Source organism: Malurus melanocephalus, unplaced genomic scaffold (assembly GCF_030028575.1).
Source record: "Malurus melanocephalus ecotype Western Australia unplaced genomic scaffold, MMel_1.1 scaffold_44, whole genome shotgun sequence".
NCBI classification, from domain to species: domain Eukaryota; kingdom Metazoa; phylum Chordata; class Aves; order Passeriformes; family Maluridae; genus Malurus; species Malurus melanocephalus.
The window spans coordinates 3287716-3308696 of record NW_026623276.1 but is presented as its reverse complement, the minus strand read 5'-3'; the positions used below and the strand labels follow the sequence as shown (position 1 = coordinate 3308696).

Sequence of the window (20981 nt, the reverse complement as noted above, 5' to 3'; positions counted from 1 at the left end):
GTAGAACCAGGATTAGAAGTTGCTAAAAAAAAAAAAAAAAGACTGACATTAGAATAAAAGTATGAAATAGAATGTGGAAACCAGTATCAGTCATCATTATTTCCAAACAAAGCTTTTTTGCTTACAGGTGCAGAAAAGAATACTCAGATTTGTCTATGATTATCTTTAGGGCAAGGATATTTGATATTCCAAACTGACATTCTAGGTAGAACCAGGATTATTACAAAGTTTTATTTTTGGTTTGCACCAAGTTCTTGGAACCATTTGTATATTAAGAGTGAAGCTACCTGAACTGACTTTTTATTACACATCATTGACTCAGGACTTCCTGGCATGTCACCAAGGAAGTCCTCTGCTGGTTGGATTCAAATCTTTTTCTCATGTAATACCCAATAGTATTTACAGATATAGTTAGAGCCATATTGCCTTCACTTTAAATGAAAACATCCAGACTTTTGCATGTATAAATATATTACTTTGTTAAATTAACATTTTCATACGATTGCAAGTGCATAGTTTGCCTTTTCATTGTTTGCCCTTGGGGAAGATGGATGAAAGACATTGTGTCCATACACAATGTTCAATTAGTTTTTCAAGTTACATTAGGAAAAAAGAGGGACTCTTCTACTCTCCCACTAAATACTTTGGACAATATAGATAATCTTTTAATTTTTTTTTTTTAGACTACAAGGTATGTAAGCTCTGAATCATGCAAAGTACGACCACCTGAGCTCCATTAATCTAATGTAAGTGGGCAATTGGTGAAGTTGTCAGTCTGTTCAAAGTGGTAGTGACAGTCCATTCTCACAGTGCCAGCCTGATGTGTGGGACAAGTTAAAAAAAAAAGCAAACCACCGAGGCATCACCATATGCTTGCTGTGTTTTGCATTTTGGTATTCCCAGCCAACCACTCTCTCGACATTGGTAGTTGACATTTATCACTGCACCAACATAGTTAGAAGCAGTAAATTTGTGTTTTGTTTCATTAGCAGCTATAAACTCAGTGCTATTCATCATATATAGGTGGGTCTCCATCACTTGAAAACGTTGACAGTTTCTTTCCATGATTCTGCACRTGATCTTCATTCATCTTCTCCAAAGCTTCAATCTAGAGAGCCAAAAATAAAACTGTGCTGAAATCRTAAAACCATGCCAGCAGCAGAATGYTTCTAAYAGCATTAAAAAGCAGCTTTAGAAAACAGAGAAGGTATGTACAATGTTGCTGTTTCAAAGATTCAGTCAGATATAACAGCTTGGATACAGCCAAGTACACCCTGAAACATCTGTTCTCAACAAGTTACTAAATGAGCAGCACTCCCTTATAGTTTCAAGRCACATAACTAAAAAGCACCAGTTGCAGGGAGGCCTGGATGATGCTTAAGACTTCAGCTGTATTCCCCAAAGTACAGAAATGATACAGACATTGTGGATCCGGGAGACCTTTTCTTTCTGTTCCCTTTACCACTTGCCCCAAGAGTCACCTAATTTCCAGCTCCCACCTACTCCATGATGGACTCGCATAAACCTGCACTGTCATTAGTAATGAGGAAAAGTAGAATCACTACGTTGACCTTGCTTTAGTTAGTAAATATRGAATGTCTGACAACTTGCTTTTAAAAAATCTGATCTCAGGATGCAGAGAAGTTACACCCAAAGGCTGGAAATTAAAAGCCAACAGCAACCAAAGATTCCTGAGTCTGGATTTACATGAGCATGATTTTAAGCTTTAGAATTAAAAATGCTAGCCTAAACTTTAAATTSAAATAAGTTAACATCTAAACCATGAAAAAGAAGCAGTAGAATAATTATTATTATTTTTTAACCCAACTTTCGTTTTGCAGTACAATCTTTAATGTATGTAAGGCAAGACAACAGATTTTAAACTAAAACAGATCACTAGATTTGCATYAATGCTGAAATGTAGCAACTATATTCAACATGGAGTCTTTTCTATTTGGGAGCAGGGGGATCAGGAAAGGGGGTGGAGAGGTTCYGTCAGTCTGAGGTTCTGTCAATTCTGAGTTTTTAAAAACTCAAGTTTTTAAAAAAGATGTGGAACWACTGCTGAAACTTTACTCACACCAATGACACAAGCTAAATGAGGAAAGTTAAGGTATTATAATAGCTACTATAGGTAGCCAAATTACAATTATTAGACAGAGAAAACTATACCTCTGCTTGGAAGTCTACTTCATTGTCAGCTGTAATATTTAAACCTGAGACAGCGTTGAAGAGTTCACGCTCATTAAGTGCTTCTGCCACACCTCCTTTCTGGAAGAACTAGTCAAGATAAAGAGCACACATTAAACAATTTACTACACAGAACCACAGAACAAAATATTCCTTTGACTTCCCTCAATTACAGTGGCAACATTTAGTCAAAATTACATTTTTGTTTTTGTTCACCCACAGATAAACATAATTAAAAGAATTTTTAAGTTCTGTGGTATAATTTCACTTTTCCACATTTTTTTCCCTTTCACAGGACACCATCAGCATCGAAAATGTACAAGAGTAATCTTCTATGTGGTGGTCACCATTTTTTACTGAGTTGTATTGGCTAATGAATGAYTATTTGGTTCTCAATTGGTATCTTAGAAAACATGCAGCATAACAGAAGACTGTCAAAGAGCTCCTACCTGTGAAACATTCCTACAGTCTCTGAACAAAAACTCAAGTCCATGAGGATGGGTTGGCTCCACAGACTGACTGACATCAATRAGCCACACCTGTAGTCACAGAAAATAGCAATTCACCTTGTATTAATATTTCACAGAAGATTAAACCTTTCTCCCCCCAGATWAAGAACAAACTGACCTTCCCGTCATGCCAAAGCATGTTGTATTCACTCAGATCTGCATGGACCAGATTGCACTCCTTATACAATTGCTGCATCATCTGCAAGGAACCAAATTAATGAAGGAAATATACTATCCTCTAAATAAATATTTCTAGCATYACTATTAAAAAAGAGACAACCCCGCCTTTCCCTAAACACCCACATAATTTACATAAGTTTACTCAGGTCTTCAATACATTTTCATTCAGGGAATTGCACTTTTGGCAAACTGCCAGCACACTATGCTTTTTATCAGTAAGCTTAGCTTTGGCAAAGTCAGAAGAGTTAGTCTGGTAAACTCATGTCAGCTCTGCCAAAGAGTCCAAGTGCATGAGACAGATAAACATGTTCTCTAAATATACATGTCATTTTCACTCCTATCCAATAGAAAGGAGGTCTCACAGTTGTAGAGACTGAACCATAACCAATATGCATATGCAATCAGTTACCAAGCTGTGGGGTGGTTGCCTGGTTGGGTTTTTTTAATGGCTATAATGTAATAGTGGACAGTTAGCAAGTGTGTGTTTGAACGAAGCAGATAATAGGAAATTAAAGTGTGCATCATGCAATATTCCAATTTATTCTCCAGTTTCTAGGTTTGCTAAAAAGGGGGCAGGCAAACCCCTGGAGAGTGCTTAAACATCGTAAATTAAGTATTTGGTAAGCCCAGAMACATTTCAGAGATTTTCTAAACCACATGCTGCCTCTATAAAATGAGGACTACGTGCTCACAATTCCTCTGCTGCTAAGCATCTGTGTGTCATCAAATTCAAGTAYGTCTTCCACTCAGATTGAGATGAAACTTAATTTCTTTTTTTCAGTGCACAACTTCTTATTGATTCTAAGTCACTCATTAAACAGCAGCAAATAAAACTTTGGACTTCGTATCTTGAAAATTATGTAACCATCCTGAAAAGTAAACAAGTGCTGATTTGTCCTTACAATTATTCCCCTAAAAGAAAATACAACCCAGAATTGGAAGAGCAATCAGCATCATCTTACATTAAGAATCTGATAGTAAGCCTTTTTCATATCTTCACTACTAAGTGTTACATCCTTTAGTTTAGGAGCTGGGACTTGATCCTGGCCAATGAAAGACATAACCAAGACGTGTTTCTTAAGGATAACCACTTGAGGACAAGGAATTCCTGCATTTTGCATTCTGTGGATCAGAAAATAAATAATGATTAAAAAAAAAAAAAAAAAACCACAACAAAAGCTTCAAAGCCTCCAAAGTTCTAGTTAACACTTGCTCATTTGCAATCAGACAGCTGTGTGAGAAACTTGATCCAGAGTAAAAAAAAAAAGTCTTTAAAAGAATTGAAAACGTGTAATACTGAAATTGAAAATATAATTATATATATTCCACGGTATTTTATATTGGAAAATTTAGATCCTAAAGTCATGTGTGTCTAAAAATGCTCACTGAATACTAATCACTTCTACAACTCGAACCTGTTAACTTCACAGGCCTGTAAATTCTGCTGTGAAATCACTGAAGATGCTGACARCTTATTAAAATCTAAGAAACCATAGGCTTATTCAGTCTGTGCCAGGTTGTATATTATTTTGGCCTAAAAGTCAAATACCCATAGACTATCTTCCTTAACAGAGAACAAGAAACTGACAGGCATTTGGCAACTACATTTCCTGTTTCTTTCTTTACCTGGTTAAGTTATGCATTTCTTTCTCAGCCCACATACGAATAATCTTTCGTGGATTCAATTTACTGAAGCGATCTTTAAATCTGTAGTCATYCTTAATGTATTTGTCACGGTTCTTGAATTCATTAAGAGTTGTTTTAAACACTTTGATGGCACATTCCGGAGGAATAACTTTCTCTTCAGTTGCACTTCTCATGAAAAAAGACAAATATATAACAGAGTTAACTATTTACATATTTACAAGCAAATGCATGGTTTTGGGTTTTTATACATTGCAACATACAGAGATTTTTAATATGAGAGGATCGAATTTTCTATCCAATTTAGAAACCAATTTAAGTTCATAACAATTCTATTATTAAACTTAGATATGAATGTTTGGGTTTTGGCTTTTTGATTGTAAGTTGCTTATCAAATAGGTTACCTTTCCCAATTTGTTAAGGCACATCTTTTCTCTCCAACATAACTTTCCCTCTTGACATCTCTAGATACGTTATCTATATTTGAGTTTTATTAGCTCTTTSTCAAACATCATTGGTTTAAAGTCAGTCAAACACAATGCAGTCACTATAATATATTATAATCCTTTCAGTATGGTAGGAAGGACTCACAGAGTGAGCAACATCCCAACACTATTCTCAAGATAATCCAAAAGTAACAAACRCCAACTGAGCTGCAAATATAGAGCTGACAACAGAGCAATCTGTATGGAAAGACAATCTTYAGGTAGCCCAAGATCYTCATGACAGCTCTGTAGTCTGGGGCAGATTGGTAGAAAGAMTTTCACAAAAATCTTGAGATTTCTTTTTTATAAAAGGAGTATATATTTTTCTTACAGAAAGGCATAGTGGTTTTGTCCCTATTCATTAAACAGTCTCCAAGGAAGAAAGTGGGGATTTTTTAACTTGGTTRGTACCATTTGGTTTTCAGATTTTATTAGTATCTGCATATACATGAATAGAACCTTTAAATCTCGGAAATAGAAAAAGGTGCAGATGTTTAAATAGTTTTGTGTTTTCTGTTTTTTTAAATCATCTCTGGTATTTAAAGCTATCGTCACTAACAAACAACATACTCACTTTCCTCCATACGCATGAAAAACAACAGATTCTTTTCCTGTGCTGATGCAGCCTGTGATGGTCTCCAGCATCCCAGAATTGACCATCTTGTAMAGAAGTAAACGTGTTTTAGGATCCACTGCTTTCTCCTACAGGACAGGAACAGAAAGAACAGGCAAGACATGAATACTCAATTCAATAAAGCAATTCTTTGCTTTACCATGAATAGAATATTTAGAATATTTATATACCACAAGAATTCAACTATATGGAAAGAATAATGYATTAATAAAATTCTCTCAACTRACAGAGGGGAGAAAAAAAAGCYAAACCAAAATAAACACAKGAWGCAAAGCCAATCTGTCCAGGAYTGATTTAATGATTTAATACTCTTAGTTTCCCATCAGCTGTGCAGCAGAGTATTTTACTAACTGCACATATAGACTGTGGCTCAAGCACTTTCTACAGTGCTTTCAAGAAGTCTTTACAAATCGTGAATCATGATATCCCTAGTATTATATCCCTTCGATATAAGTAACAATAAAGCAAAGCAAAACACAAATTTAAAGAAGTCCACATCAAGAATTACCAGTGGCCCTACTCCAAACTCACCCACACTGTCTATCAAGTAAATACCTACGTTAAGTCAGTTGGTCACCTTATCTTYCTGAAACTTGTTACRAAGTCAGATAKTTGGWGCCATATGGTTYAACTGCAGAGGATTAGTCCTCTGGATGTTTCTATAAATAACTTCCAGGAAGTTTACTCATTGTAGCTGATTAGGAGACAAGTTTAGAAAGACACAGGGAAAAAACAGTAGCTGCTTGCTCTTACTTCGATATGACTCCCACAGTAACACAGCTCAAATAAAAGCSTTTTTCTAATAGGGGCTGGCTGATACTATTTCCTTCAGCAATTGAGCATTATATTGCTTAGCTGTTTTACTAAAAATAGAATATTGCAATAAGTTACCAAAGCAGTGTTTAGCTATTACACAAGATAAGGAGTAGATAGAGAGACTTTATTAAAAACATACAGCAGTGGAGTGCTCCTTCTTCTCATGGAGCCTTGCACTTCGACGTTCCTCAGAGTATGCATGCTGTTTTAAGGCGTTGAAGACTTGATTTGACAGCTTTAAGTCCATCCCAATTCCATCCCCAACTTGGAATTCAGGTGCAAACTACAAGTAGAAATAATACGAACTTAGGCATTGTTACTAGCAGATGCCAAAAACTGGCATAAACAGAAATTTCTCATTCTGATTTGCAAAAACCCAGGATACACTGGGACCTATGTGAAACCCACTTTGTGCAATCATGTCACTATGTTAAAAAACACGTTGCTTTAAACTCAGAACTCAAAGTTCTGCCCAAATTGACAGGAGATTACCTAACATCCTGTAAAAATAGCACTTGCAGCATTTCCTTATTTGCAGAAGTTGCACCAGTTACCTTAAAGAAAATGAAAGGTATGTACTACAAATAAACAGACTGAAAAGCTGTAAGTCAAACAATTGACTGAAAATAAGTTAGTTGCCTTACCAGACAAAATTAATTAGATGAAAGGTTACACAATATCTATTCTTTTCAAAAATARCYTTTTTGTTTTATTTGCCTGTGTGCCAAATTTGCTGATAGYTTTGTTTTGCCAAAACAGTTCTGTGSAAATTCTTGAATTGCTCAATAACCAACTATTATTAAACAGAAAAAGCCTCATAACTCAAACTGACAATTTGAATAACTAAACTAAACACTGCATTGCTTTCATCTGATAGGGAAAAWTTAAAAAGTCAGCACCCTCCCCAGTAGCACTGATGGACAAGCATTAGCTCTTTGGCTGAACTGCAGCATTCCAGTTTTACACACAAACTAAGCTTCCCTAAGTTTCCACTTACATTTTCCATGCGAGCAGTGTTTTTTCTTCCACATACCACTTCATCATGTTTYGTAGTAATGTCTTTTCCTTTTCCTATGAATCCCCTTCTTGGTGTCGTAGTAGGTTTATCTGCCAGCAGTGAGAAAAATAAAACAAACTTTACACCTAAGCAAACATAACCGATGCTCATAAAGGTAGCACAATGTCCACAAAAGAAAGACTGGAGAAACYGTATTGCTTAAAGCTGTCACATACCTGCTCTGTAGGGATCATGACGGGTATCCTGCCAATCAACCTCATCCTCTGAGCTGTCACTGTCATAGGGATGCACCTTCCGATAATTTTCAAAGGATATGGAAACTTGAGAAACAAAACAAACAAGCAKGTCTGTGATTATCAGAGATTTGCTAATTCCTCACAGTTCTGTCAAGTTAAGCAAAGTGCCAAGAATACTCCAAAGCAAAAATATTCCTTCTGATGAAGGTACCTTTGCTATCTCCATTGATCTTCTTCTCTTCACGCCGAAGCTGTGCATCATATTCCTTGTCAAATTCCATCTGCAGCATCTGAGCTAGCATCAGATCACTAGAAGTGTCGATATTTTCTCCGGTAATAAATGGTCCTTCAGCAGCACTATATAAGATGAAAACAGAAATTTTTAAAAAATTAAACACAGCTATCTGAGCAGAAGCACTGCTTTATCCCACTTAACGACTCTATTCAACAGAATTTGTGCAGAGCTGCACAGAAAGGAATGGATCTCAGCTGTCGGCCTCCTCTCCAAGCCAACACTAAATATTAATAGAACATGACTTCATTTCTCTTTGCCACTCATTTACGATGCAAATTTTACTTAAACTTTTGCTTGTTTGCCATTCTGCAAGAAGCATTAAGCTCTATTTTTAAGATGTTGTTCAGAAAAAAAGAAGGCATACAGATGCATGCCTGTGTATTATTATTTATATGTTATTACAAATAAAGAAATTATTTTTTTAAAAAAACTCGAATAGTGTTTCTTTGTTTCTTTGTTCTGGTTCATTTGAAAGATAGTCAAAATTTGTACAATTTTAGAACTAAAGAAGTTCTTGGCCTTTGTTTAGAGCTTTCAAATAGTAAGAGGATACAGGTGCATGACAGCTTTTGAAATAAAAAAGCTTTTGTGCATTGTTAACAGGAGTCCCTAAAAGAGCAGGAAAAAACGCATTTCTGACATTTCTCTAAATATAGCTTATGGACTGTGTTAACACCCCCAGAAAAATGCAAAGAAAACATCAAGAAAAAAGGAAGAGTAACAGAGAAGAGAATCTAAGGAAGACTTTTAGCTGGGGAAACCATCTTCACTGAAGAAGATCTGAAGAAGCAGAGTTGGAAAGCAAGAGGCAAATCATTTACTATATTGCTATGCAYTGAGCACATTAAGAAAATGCACAAGAGAGAGAAGATGGCATCACAACTGTGGMGATCACTAATCCAGGACTTAAACTTACGCAACAACTTCAGGAAAAGCAGCATTTTCTTCYTCCAGCTGCAATTCTTTTGCCAGCTGTTCGCTCATGACATCAGCAAGAGAACATGATATTGATGTTGTGTTAGGGGCTCCCCACGGACACTGTAAATAAACATTTTATTCAAGTCAAGTTCAGTTGCAGTAGCAACTCAATAATCAGGATAATTAGCTATCGCTGGCTCCAAAATAAGCTCATGTAATCCTGTAAGGGCTCTTTTACAGATAGYTGGGGAACTACGGGGAACTATTCAGAGACTAGTTTCATAAACTCACTAGGAAGAACTGGGGTTGAAAAATTGCTGATGGTCACTTATTACGAAGGGAAGAAGACAGTTTGTCAATGTCAGTACCCTCTGGAGACAGAGGTAAAAGCCTTCCTAAGAAGCGTGCATACAATCAGACACACAACCTATGTAAAACTTCTCTTGGAATAACACACAGCTTACGCACAGCTTCCTCCCCCTCTTCTAGGGCCCTGAAAGGTCAGCCATCGTAAAATATGTCCTCAAAACCGCGGAGGARCACAAAGCCTCGCTCGGGGAGGCGGGAGCTGGGGAATGACGAATCCAAACAAGTTGGGACTCGCTGCCCACCGCCCGGATAACCAAGCTCACTCAGCTGCAATTCCCTCGAAGGGAAGCAACTCGGTTATCAGGCTGCCACAACAGCTCTCTCCACTGAAGAGGTAACTGCCAGTAGCAGCACACCACGCTCGGGTCGCTCTGCAAAGCGACCCTGACCCTGGTGATGTTGGCACCACCTCGCAGCGCCCTCTCCACGGCCTCGGTCCTCCTGCTCCAACACCTCGGCGGAGCCCGGAGCGCGGCGGCMGCAGCCCCGCAGCCCCGGCACAGCGCTCACCTTGCTCTGCCAGGCGGGGCCCGGCCCGGCGTCGGGCGCGGCGGCGGCGACTCCCACCGAGTCCATGGGGCACACAGAGGCGGCGGGCGGCAGGAGCGGGATCTCTCCGYGGGGCAGCGACGCTCGGAATGCGAAACCTTCCGGGTCCTCCCCGGTTCTCCGCGGCCGTCAGGCGGCCCATTGGCCGCGGGTGACCCGCCTTTCCGGTGATGTCACCGGCACCGTGTGGGTCCTGCCGGGGCTGCCCGCGGGGCTGAGGGACAGCGCCGGGCCCAGCGCAGCGCTGGCGATAACGCGAATGGGAGCAATTAAATAGCTGACGTTTGGTTCTGTCTCGGGAATTAACCGAGGGAACGGTGGGAGGGGAAAAAACCGACAAACCAAACAGTAAGCCAGCGATAAAAGAGATGGATGAAGTAGAGTCCAGGCAAAGGCAATGGAGGTGGTGAAGGATCAGGAGCTCAARTTGATGAGGAGCGGCTGAGGGAGCTGMGGGTGTTTAKCCTGGAGAAAAGGAGGCTCAGGGGGTCCTTATTGCTYTCTACAACACCCTGAAAMGGAGGCTGTAACCARATGGGGATCGGCCTCTTCTCCCAGGCAACAAGTGACAGCACAAGAGGACATGACCTTAAGCTGTGCTGGGGGAGGTTTAGACTGGGCATTGGTAAGAATTTCTTCTCAGAAAGGGTGATTAGGTTTGAATGGATTCCGTGTAGAGGCGATGGGAGTTACCATTTGTGAGGCGTTTAAGGAAAGATTGGACGTGGCACTCAGTGCCTTTGTCTAGTTTACTTGGTGTTTGGTCACGGATTGAGCTCGATGATCTCAGAGGTAATTTCCAAACTAATTGATTCTGTGAGTTTGTGAAATGAAGTAGGTGGCATTTGTGTTTATCTCAGGAGGTAACGAAGGGAACAGGAAAAAAATAGGAAAAAACCAGGAAAAAATACAACAAATGAACCAAACCACAAGCGAACAAATTAATTTGATCCAAATCCTGTAAGTCACTGTAGATACAAATTTAAATACTTTTAATGTGATCTGCTGTCTGTTACATCTCAATTTTATATGTAATGTTTATCTGGAAAGCAGTATTGTGACTAAAACGCCCTATTGCCCAGACAGCAGCAGCAGGATGGTGTTTTGCTATGACACGATCACTGTCAGAACTGCTTGGGCAAGTTTCCTAAAAGGAAAGAAATGCTGCCTAGAAACCTCCTCTGGCCTGGCTCATCAYCATCTGTTGAAGGTGTCTGTCTGCAGTCCTAGACAAATGTGCTGTTACAATCACTGTTGATAATCTGAAAACCAGCCTAGGAAAGCTGGGTGGCTCATGTGGCATTCCCCATCCTGCTCAGGGTAAGTTCCCTGTTACACATTTAGCAAAGCCCATTCTGCCAGACAGGCCCAGCAAAGGTCATTCACATCAATTCTCAGCCATGCAAGAATCAACTTTGTCAGCCAAAGTTCATYTGATTTGTCCTTAGCAACCTGCAATGACGTAACATTTTACAGTCTCCTAAGACACGCTGTTCCAGCGTTCATTGCCCCACAAAGTAGGGTAGGGACCCAGATTGTAAAGCACAACATGCAGGCATGACACAGGCTTGTGCCACAGAGGCATTATAGGATCATAGGATCATTTTGGTTGTAAAAGACSTTTAAGATCGTCAGGTTCAACCATTTCTGTGGYACTGCCAAGTGCTGGTGACAGTGGCTTTGTCTGGTGATGCAGTACCACCATGTCTCTTACCCTCTCTGCATTTAGCCCTGGTGAAAAGAGATTATTTCTTTCCCTTTGCRGCAGCTTTTTGATGTGTGAAGATTACTGCCATGCCCCCTTCAATCTTCTTTGTCTAAATTTAACAGTTTTATATATGACAATATCAAAGCAATGTCTTGCTGCCCTGGGAAAAAAYGTTATTCTTGTACAGCTGTACAAGCACTGCTTAAGAAGATAGGTTTTGATAGGCTTTGATTCAGAAAGACGTGAAAAGTGACTTAATATTCCTATGTATTGTTATTAAGTTTTTAGTTTTCAAAAATAAGTCTTCTATTTTAGTCTCTTAAACATTTCCTGATTAGGCCTTGATCCCATRACTTCTTATATAAATGGATAAATTTGAACTAAATTATGTTAAGAAGAAATGTTCTGTAAAATTATGTGTAAATAAAATAATTTGTGACACATTCATACCTTTCAACAAAAATAGTTTAAAATCTAGATAGAGCAGAAACTTCCCTTTGTATTAATCAAAGTAATTCCAAAGCTGCATAGCAATTGCTTAGTATGTAATCCAAGTCAGTTGTAATAAACAACATTAGCAGAAATTTGTATCTTCATTCTTAGTCACTYACTGTAAATGGCCTGCAAGAATTCAAACCTGCCTCTGTATTTGGCTGTTAGAAAATATAAAGTCTTTGCCCAAGTCTCCTACTTGTACTAAGAAATAATACTGCAAAAAGCTCAGAGATATTATCGTAATATTTTGCATTAAAATTATACCCTACTGTAATAAAAAGTCAAAAGTATTCTTACTGTATGCTTACATTAGTCTTTGTAGATATCTGTAAACTACTCTTGCTCTGCGACACTCTTTTTTACAGCTTTGCAGGCTGAATTTTTGGCACAATGCAAAGCATGCCTTTGCAAAATACACATTTGACATGCTTACATAAACAGTACTCTTCAAAGTAGAAATGCTGTATCACCTACCCTGCCATCTCTAACACATCCATTACAGCAGCTGGTCAGTGAACTCTGTAAGCCTGGATAGACCAAACCTTTCAGCACTAGAAATCTGTGTTGGGCTACCGCCTTACAAAACAGATAGGGTCACATCTGATGCACCAAAATACTTGAATTTGTCTTGATGTAGTGTCAACTGCTCAGCTGTTGTTCTCTGTTGACTTTTGTCTTTTGAGGCTAAATATCGCACGAGGCTAATGTTAGACATGCTCATTTTATGGGCTGGATTTGACCACTTAGTGCTTCCCTCACTCCCTAGTTTAGGCCACGCTCATAAATAAGGTTCCTTATTTATCCTGCTTTGCTCTGTACTCTAAAGAGAAGGTGTATGTATACAGAGAGGGCCCTGTACTTAGCATTGCCTGAGCAAAGTCAAGGTAACTGCAAAGGTAGTGCCTTGCTAAAACCAGGACTAGGAAGAGCAAGGCTTACCTAGGCCATAATAAAAGGACACCCAGTAACCTYGACTTGATAGGGTGTGTCTTCCACTGCTTCTCACCTGCCTGGGTTGTTTATAGTTTACATGTCACCAATGAATCATAGGGTCATAGGATCATAGAATGGTTGGTTGAAAGTGGCCTTTAAAATTAGCCATCTAATCCAACGCCCTGGAATAAGCACGGAYTTCTTGTCRTGGGTAGGACTGGGAGCTYYAGACAAAGTTTWTAAGAGAAGMCCTCCTGTTGAGTCATGAGGCRCAGAAAGGACCCTCTTTCTTTCTAAATTCTTTCTCGGAGAGGAGCCAAGGTGCAGCTGGATCCAATCTTAGCCTCAGACTGTCCATCATTTAAGAAATTACAGAGGTGTGATTGAACCKTTGTACAATTTTGTCCTGCAAGATAAATGATGGCAAAMCARGTATATTTATATAAAAAWGAATTAYTCATAAAGATAAATGATCAGTAATCAGAATTTTTTACTACACACTATAGAAGCTAAAACTATGAAGATAAGATAGTACAGTGCACTGTGTCAAACCAACTATATTAAATAAATTCTATTAAAGTTAGCAAAAAGAAGTATTTATTAAAGTAGAGATTGATGTAATTCACCCATACCAATGACTGCAGGCAAAACCTCTGTTGCTTACTCAGCCTCAAGGACTAACTTTGAGGGGTCCCCATCCAAAGAAGGAATCTTCATGCACACCCCAAGAAGGAATATGTTAGAAGAACATAACTGTATGAAAGTGGACTSGACTTTTATAGTGTAAAATGATTGACTGGCAGTCATAGATCTCCTGGTCAGTTTAGCAGCTTATCTGCCAAATCTTTGCCTCAATGTCAGGATGCTAATTTGGGGTTGATGTGTCAGACTGGTTTCATCATAATTAAACACCAAAGCCAACTTGATGCCCTCTATCAGTCCTTGTAAATAGGGCATTGTCTGAGATGCTTGACCACATTCCAAGGCAGAGCATCCTGCTAAACATCTTTAAGTAGATCAGGTTGCTCAGAGCCCCGTCCAATCTGGCTTTAAAGACCTCCAGGGATGGGATATTCACCACCTGTTCCAGTGTCTGACCACCCTCACTGCAAAAAAAATTCTGTACGTCTAGTCTAAATCCGCCCTCTTTCAGTTTAAAGCCATCCCTCTTGTCCTATCACTACATTCCCAAAAAGTCCCTTTGAAGCTCTCTTGCAGGTCCTCTTTAGGTAATGAAAGGCTGGTGTAAGGTCGCACCAGAGCATTCTCTTCTCTAGGCTGAACATTCCGAAGTCTCTCAGCCTTGGTCTTGAAAGGAGAAGTGCTCCAGCCCTCTGATGATCTTTGCATCCTTCCTCTGGACTTGCTTCAACACGTGCTTCCTGTGCAGTGTTCCTCGGAGCTGGACKCAGGTGGGCTCTCACAAGGGCACAGTGGAGGGGACAGTGATCTCCCTTACCCTGCTGGGCACGGTTCGGGCCGCGGCAGTGTCCGGGCTGCGAGCGCTCCCGGCCCGCTCCGGCCGCCCTGAGCCCGGCACGGCCGCCGGGCGGCAGCAGCGGCCCCGCAGAGGCGGCGCCCGCTGAGGCGACGTGTCCCTGCCACGGCCGATGGCCGCCGCCCGGCCGGCCGCGCTCCGCGCCCGCGCTGACAGATGTATTTGAAGAGGCCGGCGGGCGGCCTCGCCTTCTGCCTCTTCTACCTGGCCTCCAGCTTCACCAACAAGGTGAGCGCGGCCGCGGAGCCGCCCCGCTCTCGGAGGGGCCGGGCGGGGCGCAGGGAGGTGCGGGGGCAGCCGGTCCGCAGCTGCGGGAGCGGGGGGCGAGGGAAGTGCAGGCAGCCAGGAGCAGGAGCAGGAGAAAGAGCAGAAAGAGGAGACATGGTTCCTTATGCTTTCCCTGCCCTGCTCACCGAGAGCCGGAGGACCAGCCCTTCCCGGACGGGACTCCCCCACGAGTGAAAAAGTCGTCCCTGGCATTCCAGCCCGCCGCCCATCCCAGCGTGCTCCCGAAACTGCGGATAGGGTTGTTTGCWCCCGGTTTCTTTTTGCTCAGTGCGTGACATCTTTACTTTTCCACAACACATWAGTTCCACTATTGTCTTGTTTAGGAGAGCAAGGAGGTTTACATCATGTCATTCCAATGAATGAAGTGTTACAGACCCAGAAGTTACGCTGCACTGAAAGTATCGCTGATGCTGTATGCATGTCATTGTCGGTGTCTGGCAACTGCGCCCATTCCCAAAAGAAGATCTGTTAACTGGAACAATAGTATCAACTATCCAAGGGGAAAATGTGAAATATTGAAAGTGTTATTTTAGTAGCGAAACAAATATTAACTTCCATGGCAACTTTGTTCCTTTGACAACTTAATTAACACACAAATTGCAGATAAGACTTTTGTTTTCCACTGTGTAACAATTTCTTATTAGTGTTGCTTTAATGTCCAAGAAGAAGAAGTAGGCTGAACATGGCCACATTGTGAATAAAATGGTATCATTTAAGCATGATTTGAAAGTAGTTTTTACACTATGGGAGAAGGAGGTAGAGTAACTGCTTTGTGCTATCCTATTATGAGAGAGTGTGCCTGTATTTCTGATGCAGATTTCTGAAAGAAAAAAATGTTGGTGAAGCATTTGGGGTATGAATTTTCTGAGGGAGGATTAGCGAAAAGCAGCATGTCAGAGGTGAAAATGAAACCTTTTCTGGACATTAGCCAGTGGTTTCTGTTCCAAGATACATTTGCCATTAAGGATGCCCGGAATTAGACTGAAGTTCAGTCAAGAAGCAAAATTTGTAGAGAGAGAGAATGCACTTGATTTGACAGACTGCTAGGAACAGTGATTAGTTAAAYAGGGGCTAAAAGAGCTGCCAGGTTGCATTGTGCACTGGGAAAGGTACTTGACTTAACTGTGCTTGAGAGGAAGTCAAAGGGACATCGACATAGGGCTCCATTTTCAGACCTGAATGTAGGTTTTAGTGTGATAAAGTTAAAAATAACCAGAATATAGACGTTTCAGTTGTTGCAGATAGTGTTGCAAATGCAAGCAGGGGCACAGATGTGTGCAGGTGTATTGTCCTGATTTAAAATGCACATGGAAGTTCTGAAAGGTGTATGGATATGTTGTGAATCAACATGTCGTGTCCCTGTATATTGATGCCAGCTTCTCAGTGACACCCCATACACCTGAAAACTGGACTTTGCAAGGTGCTCAGCACACTTTCCTCTCTGCTGAAAGCTTTCAGCTTTTCCTTTTGCCTTTGGCAACTTCTTTTGGCTCCTGGAAGGAACAGCAGGTACCATTCATTTCCTCTGAGGAAGCTTCAATCCTCTTCTCCTTCACAGAAATGGTATTTATATACTTCATTACAGGAAGTTGTTAGATCTGGAAGACATGTATTTATGCTTCTTATTTGCATATATGCATATATAGTGTGAAGAGACACTAGCATCCATATGTGCAGGCCAGACAAAGCGCACTGAAGCGATGACACAGAGACTTTGTTTTTTACCCCATCTATTACATCTCCAGTGGGCTTTATGAGCTGTTAAATATTTTGCACAAAATAGTATGTGAGCAGAATGTTAAGGCTGTAAGATACATTAGTCATAAGGAGAAAATTGTGTTAAGATTATTGCTCCTGCTTCTGCCAAAGATTGCCTCATTGGTATGATACGATTTTAATTGACTGGTGCTTATGGCTTTCTGTTCCTGTTAATCCTTTTCCATTCAGTGTGATGTATGAAGTGTGTTCAGAAAGTGAGAGTGTAATTCAGATGATAACTTTCTCCACTGTTCAGTGTGTCCACTCCATGCCTCATGTACTTTAGTGTCTATTACCTTCCACAGTGACTGAGGCAACATCCAGCAGTTCTAGTGTGGGAAGTGTCACAAATGAGTGTTTTCGGTCACTCAAAAAATCATCAGCAAAGGGTTCGACAAAAGCAGGTTTAATATTAAAGTGAAATCACRACAGTTTGTTGGCAAGGTTCACTCTACTACCATTAGTACTACATTATTGCATCATTACATCTACTACATCATTATTAGATGGTTATAGCAGACACAGAAAAATCAGACTGAAATCAATCTGAAAATCATTCAATCTAAAATGGAAGTAAGAATAGGAAATGGTAAGGATGAAAGGGAACAAGTGAAGAAAAACAAGTCTCCAAGGCTGTTAGTTAAACAGCAGGAGCTTGCTGGACAGCCTTAAGTTCCTGGGAGCAGGCAGTATTCCTGATAAGCTCAAGTGGAACTTAGCCCAGTTACTGTTCATCAAGATTGGGGCCTATCAAACATTTCAGAGATCACAGTGCGTGATCGGTTCGAGAGAAGGAGGAGGAAATACACCACAGCAAGATAAATTACTAAACATTTTTTTTTGTCTTTTTGACTAAAACAAAGAAAAATGAAAACATTTTGTGTATGTTTTGTTGCTTGTTATTGTTTGTTAATATTATAAACTGTAGGTGTTTGTTGTCCATTAATTTGCTATTTGTTTTCCAGTATGTCCTGTCTGTCCTGCAATTTACCTACCCTACCCTTTTTCAAGGGTAAGTATTGTTTGAAGAATACAGCTGTTTGAAAAATGACTTTAATGTCTTGCTGTTCCATGCTCAAGCTAACTTTRCTACCTCTTGTCATTGCTGGCTTTTGCTGTCTACTGAATAGACTTCATGAAGCCTTAATGAAGCATTMATTAATATGTCTTGGTTAACTTTTAAATGCCATGAAGGTGATGTAATTAAGACATATAGAGTCCATAATTTCTCATTTTCCTTAAAGTCTAATGCTTCAGCATAAAAAAGTAGCAATTACAAAGTACAACCTCTCTTCTCTGGAAATGGCACTTGCAGATAACATGCAGTTATGGTGTATTATTTGCTATGATAGAGAAAACCAACCTTAAACCCATCTTTAGGCATTCACAAATACCATGTTGCTTCTTTTCATGCTTAGCCTTGGTTGTAAATCTGCATCACAAGTCACTTTCAAATCTTAATGACTGTAATGAGAAATTTAATGTTTTGATAAATGTCCATATGTAGCATCAATGCTGTTGATGAGACATTTAGTGAAAATCTGCCTTCTTAGAGTCAAGACTTCCCCCATTTGTTCTTTTGAGATACTGTTAAAACCTGCAGACACTGGATATCTTTACTTCCTTTTCTTCTGCTTAGCATGGTTTACATTTTTGCCTGGCTTGCAATCCCAGGACTGCAATCAACTCTAGGAATAATTGCCTTGGGAATCTCCATTTACGTTGAGTGTATTCAGCTCAATTAAATATGYAGTGAATGCTTTCTTCAGTTTTTGYACACACACARAGACTGTCTCTTCAACAAGGCTTTTATCATATGGGTAGAGGGTTTTGAGTAATTTGTGTCAAATAGRTCTAGCAAATCAACAGAAAAGCATRTTTCAATGGCAGGTAAYTGCCTTGTGGCAATCTGTGTTACCATAGTTATTTCCTTTTTCTATTATTTGGAAATGCATTTCAGCATCTTATTTTTTTTTCCGTAAGTTCTGGCTTTTAAAAGTGGCCTTTCCTTGAAATTTTAAGTGGCTCAGATGCACTTTCATTTAGACCTATGACAGAGGAACAAAGAGGAAAAGAATGTAATTCTCAGTTCGTGCTGTTATTGTCCATTTTCCTTGTTTTTTTCTCTCTATAAGCTAAGACTATACTGCATAGTTCTAAGCATCTGAAACAGTCACCAAGCTCTGTCCTTAAAACCTGAGACAAGGAAATTCTTCACAATAAAGTTGATGGGATTTTATCAATAGCTTGCATAGAACATGGTCAAACCCATAGCAAACATCAGGGAAACCTGGCTTTTAAGCTCTCACATGTTCTTCATCCAAAAAAAAGGTGAAGTGAGCTGTGATAGTACCATTGAATATTTACCATATTCATGTGGAAAATGAGCTCACTCTTCTCTGACAGTGTACAACTTTACTAATACTGCACCGAGTGAATATTTATTTTTGTACATGTGAGAAAGGTTTTTAATTGCTTAAATGCCTTGCAGTAAATGGGAGTAATAAATAAACCCACTTCTCTACCTGTTATGGATGTTAATATCATTTAACATTGTAATGCAATATCTCTGTCTCAACTGCACTGGATATTCAAGGATTTTCACCCAAGAAATATGAAACATCTCTCTGAAAGCCATTAGCTTAAGGAAGAAGAAAGCAGATTATTTTAAAGCATGAAAGAAATCAGTGTGCATTACTTATTACTTATTCTAAGTTATCTGCAAGTATTTCCTAGGCCTCATGTATTATTTCCTGGTGTTGTTCTATTTCAGGTGGCAAACATTGGTGGGTGGACTTCTGCTTCACATCTCCTGGAAGCTGGGCTGGGTGGAGATAAACTTGTGTTCAAGGTACCATAGGTTTTTCAGTATCTGTGAAACACTTGTCTTCYGTAGCTGGATTGTAACAAAATTTAGTTGGTAATGAAAGTTACTAACTGACTAAAATAGAGATTAGATGTGTGTGATGTGAGTGTGTCAGTGTGTTCTTTACAGATGTAGAATTTCCACTTTAGTCAAATGGCTGYTCAATGACACACACTTAAACAGACTACTAATATAAAATGGTTTCAATTTAACCTTGGTAAGACAACCAAAAAGCCCTTAGTGAAAATGATAACCTATCCAGCCATCTGTCCGTATCTCTTCCCTGGATAGCTTTTTAATATAAGAGAAACCTTGGTAATGTTAGTTATGGGCATTGTCATAGCCATCCACAAAACTCTCAGGGCTGTGTAGTCTACAAATGTGATATGCAGTTTTCTGAGAGCTGTGTCTCATAAATGGGGATCATTCACCTTTTCCTAACTGATTGARCAATCAAACTCCAAATTAAATGGTGCTTTGWAGATAAAGGTCATYGGTTTGAATTGAGTGTAACAGCACRATTCAGAAGAGTTGTCATGCYGYACTCTGTTCAGGTGGATCCATTCTGCAGCAYGGAACGTGGCATCTTTTTTATTGTGCAAAATGGTATCATTTAGATGTATGCCTGCAGCAATCATTGAATCTTCATCCCAGGAGATACTCAAAACTTTCCTGGCTAATGACCTGAGTAACGTGATTTGATTCCGAAGCTGGAGGAATTTGGTCTAAATGACTGCCAGACATCCCTTCTGATGTAACTTTTTCTCAGTGATTCTGTATTAGCAAGTGCCAACTGATGAACTTTCTGTTTGAGATTCAAACTGTTGACTTGAACAACTGAACCTCCTCACTTGGAATGAAATCCTGCATATTTGTCAGAAAAAAACAGGCAGTATTCTGTTTTCTTGTCCATGGAAGTGACAACAACACCATGGAAATAGAAGTGAAGTTGTAAATGAAAACAGAATTTAGCTTCCTRTCTTGTAACTGYAATCAAMYGAGGATATYGTCAGCAACTTTGGTAGAGAKAGGATTARGATCCSTACCTTGCTTKTCTGGCAGTTACTGATACATGTGTRTATTATTATYAAATTTATATTGTTTATRCARATTTTGTMTTCATAGAACAGTCTAGGGGAATACAGCCTTTTATAGTTCACCTTTTTAACACTAATACTTACTTCTGCTTTAAATCACAACTTGAAATAAGTTGAACGATTTTTTCCCAGCTTCGAAAAGATGCTTTTGTCTTTTCAAAACCTGGCAAGACATTTAAGGAAATAGAGGACAAGGACCACTTTCTGATGTTGAAGAGGTTGTTTTTATCTGGAAGAAGTTTTGATAAAAAATTAGTTTGTATTTTGGTGCTGGAGACTTCGGCCACTAGATGTCAGCAGACTGTAGGGAAAGGGGTTGAAATATCTCTTGAGAAACCTCTTTGTTAGCTTASTTAATGCAGAATAACTGTTCTAGAATAAACTGAGTGGAACAACCAGAATTAATTGACATGCTTTGGCTATAATTCATCCAGCTATTTAAACATGAGTTTTTAAACCTGTCTTTCTTCACAAGGATGAGGCACTTGCTTTAAT

At 39.6% G+C, this 20981-nt stretch overlaps 2 protein-coding genes across 4 annotated transcripts in view; one reads left to right on the top strand and one right to left on the bottom strand.

Moving 5' to 3' along the window:
• Positions 1 to 18: 18 nt before the first annotated feature.
• On the bottom strand, positions 19 to 10023 carry RIOK3 (RIO kinase 3). Of its 2 annotated transcripts, none has more exons than XM_057364942.1 (13): positions 9805 to 10023; positions 8924 to 9045; positions 7924 to 8069; positions 7692 to 7796; positions 7456 to 7565; positions 6598 to 6741; positions 5583 to 5710; positions 4506 to 4694; positions 3842 to 4001; positions 2818 to 2898; positions 2640 to 2729; positions 2173 to 2280; positions 19 to 1108 (listed from the first exon to the last, which is right to left on the bottom strand). In XM_057364942.1, exons 1-13 carry the CDS (start codon positions 9868 to 9870, stop codon positions 1007 to 1009), a joined length of 1551 nt encoding a protein of 516 aa, XP_057220925.1. In that variant the 5' UTR covers positions 9871 to 10023; the 3' UTR covers positions 19 to 1006. The 2 variants fall into 2 exon arrangements, with proteins under 2 accessions (XP_057220925.1, XP_057220927.1); XM_057364944.1 differs by having other exon boundaries at positions 4506 to 4691.
• A 4532-nt stretch (positions 10024 to 14555) lies between these two features.
• The window catches only part of TMEM241 (transmembrane protein 241), a 55040-nt gene continuing 48614 nt past the window's right edge, over positions 14556 to 20981 (top strand). For both annotated transcript variants that reach the window (XM_057364941.1, XM_057364940.1), the window contains exons 1-3: positions 14556 to 14705; positions 17489 to 17535; positions 19297 to 19374. In XM_057364941.1, coding sequence (XP_057220924.1) covers positions 14634 to 14705; positions 17489 to 17535; positions 19297 to 19374 — 197 coding nt within the window. In that variant the 5' untranslated portion in view covers positions 14556 to 14633. The remainder of the gene's footprint in view (positions 14706 to 17488; positions 17536 to 19296; positions 19375 to 20981) is intronic.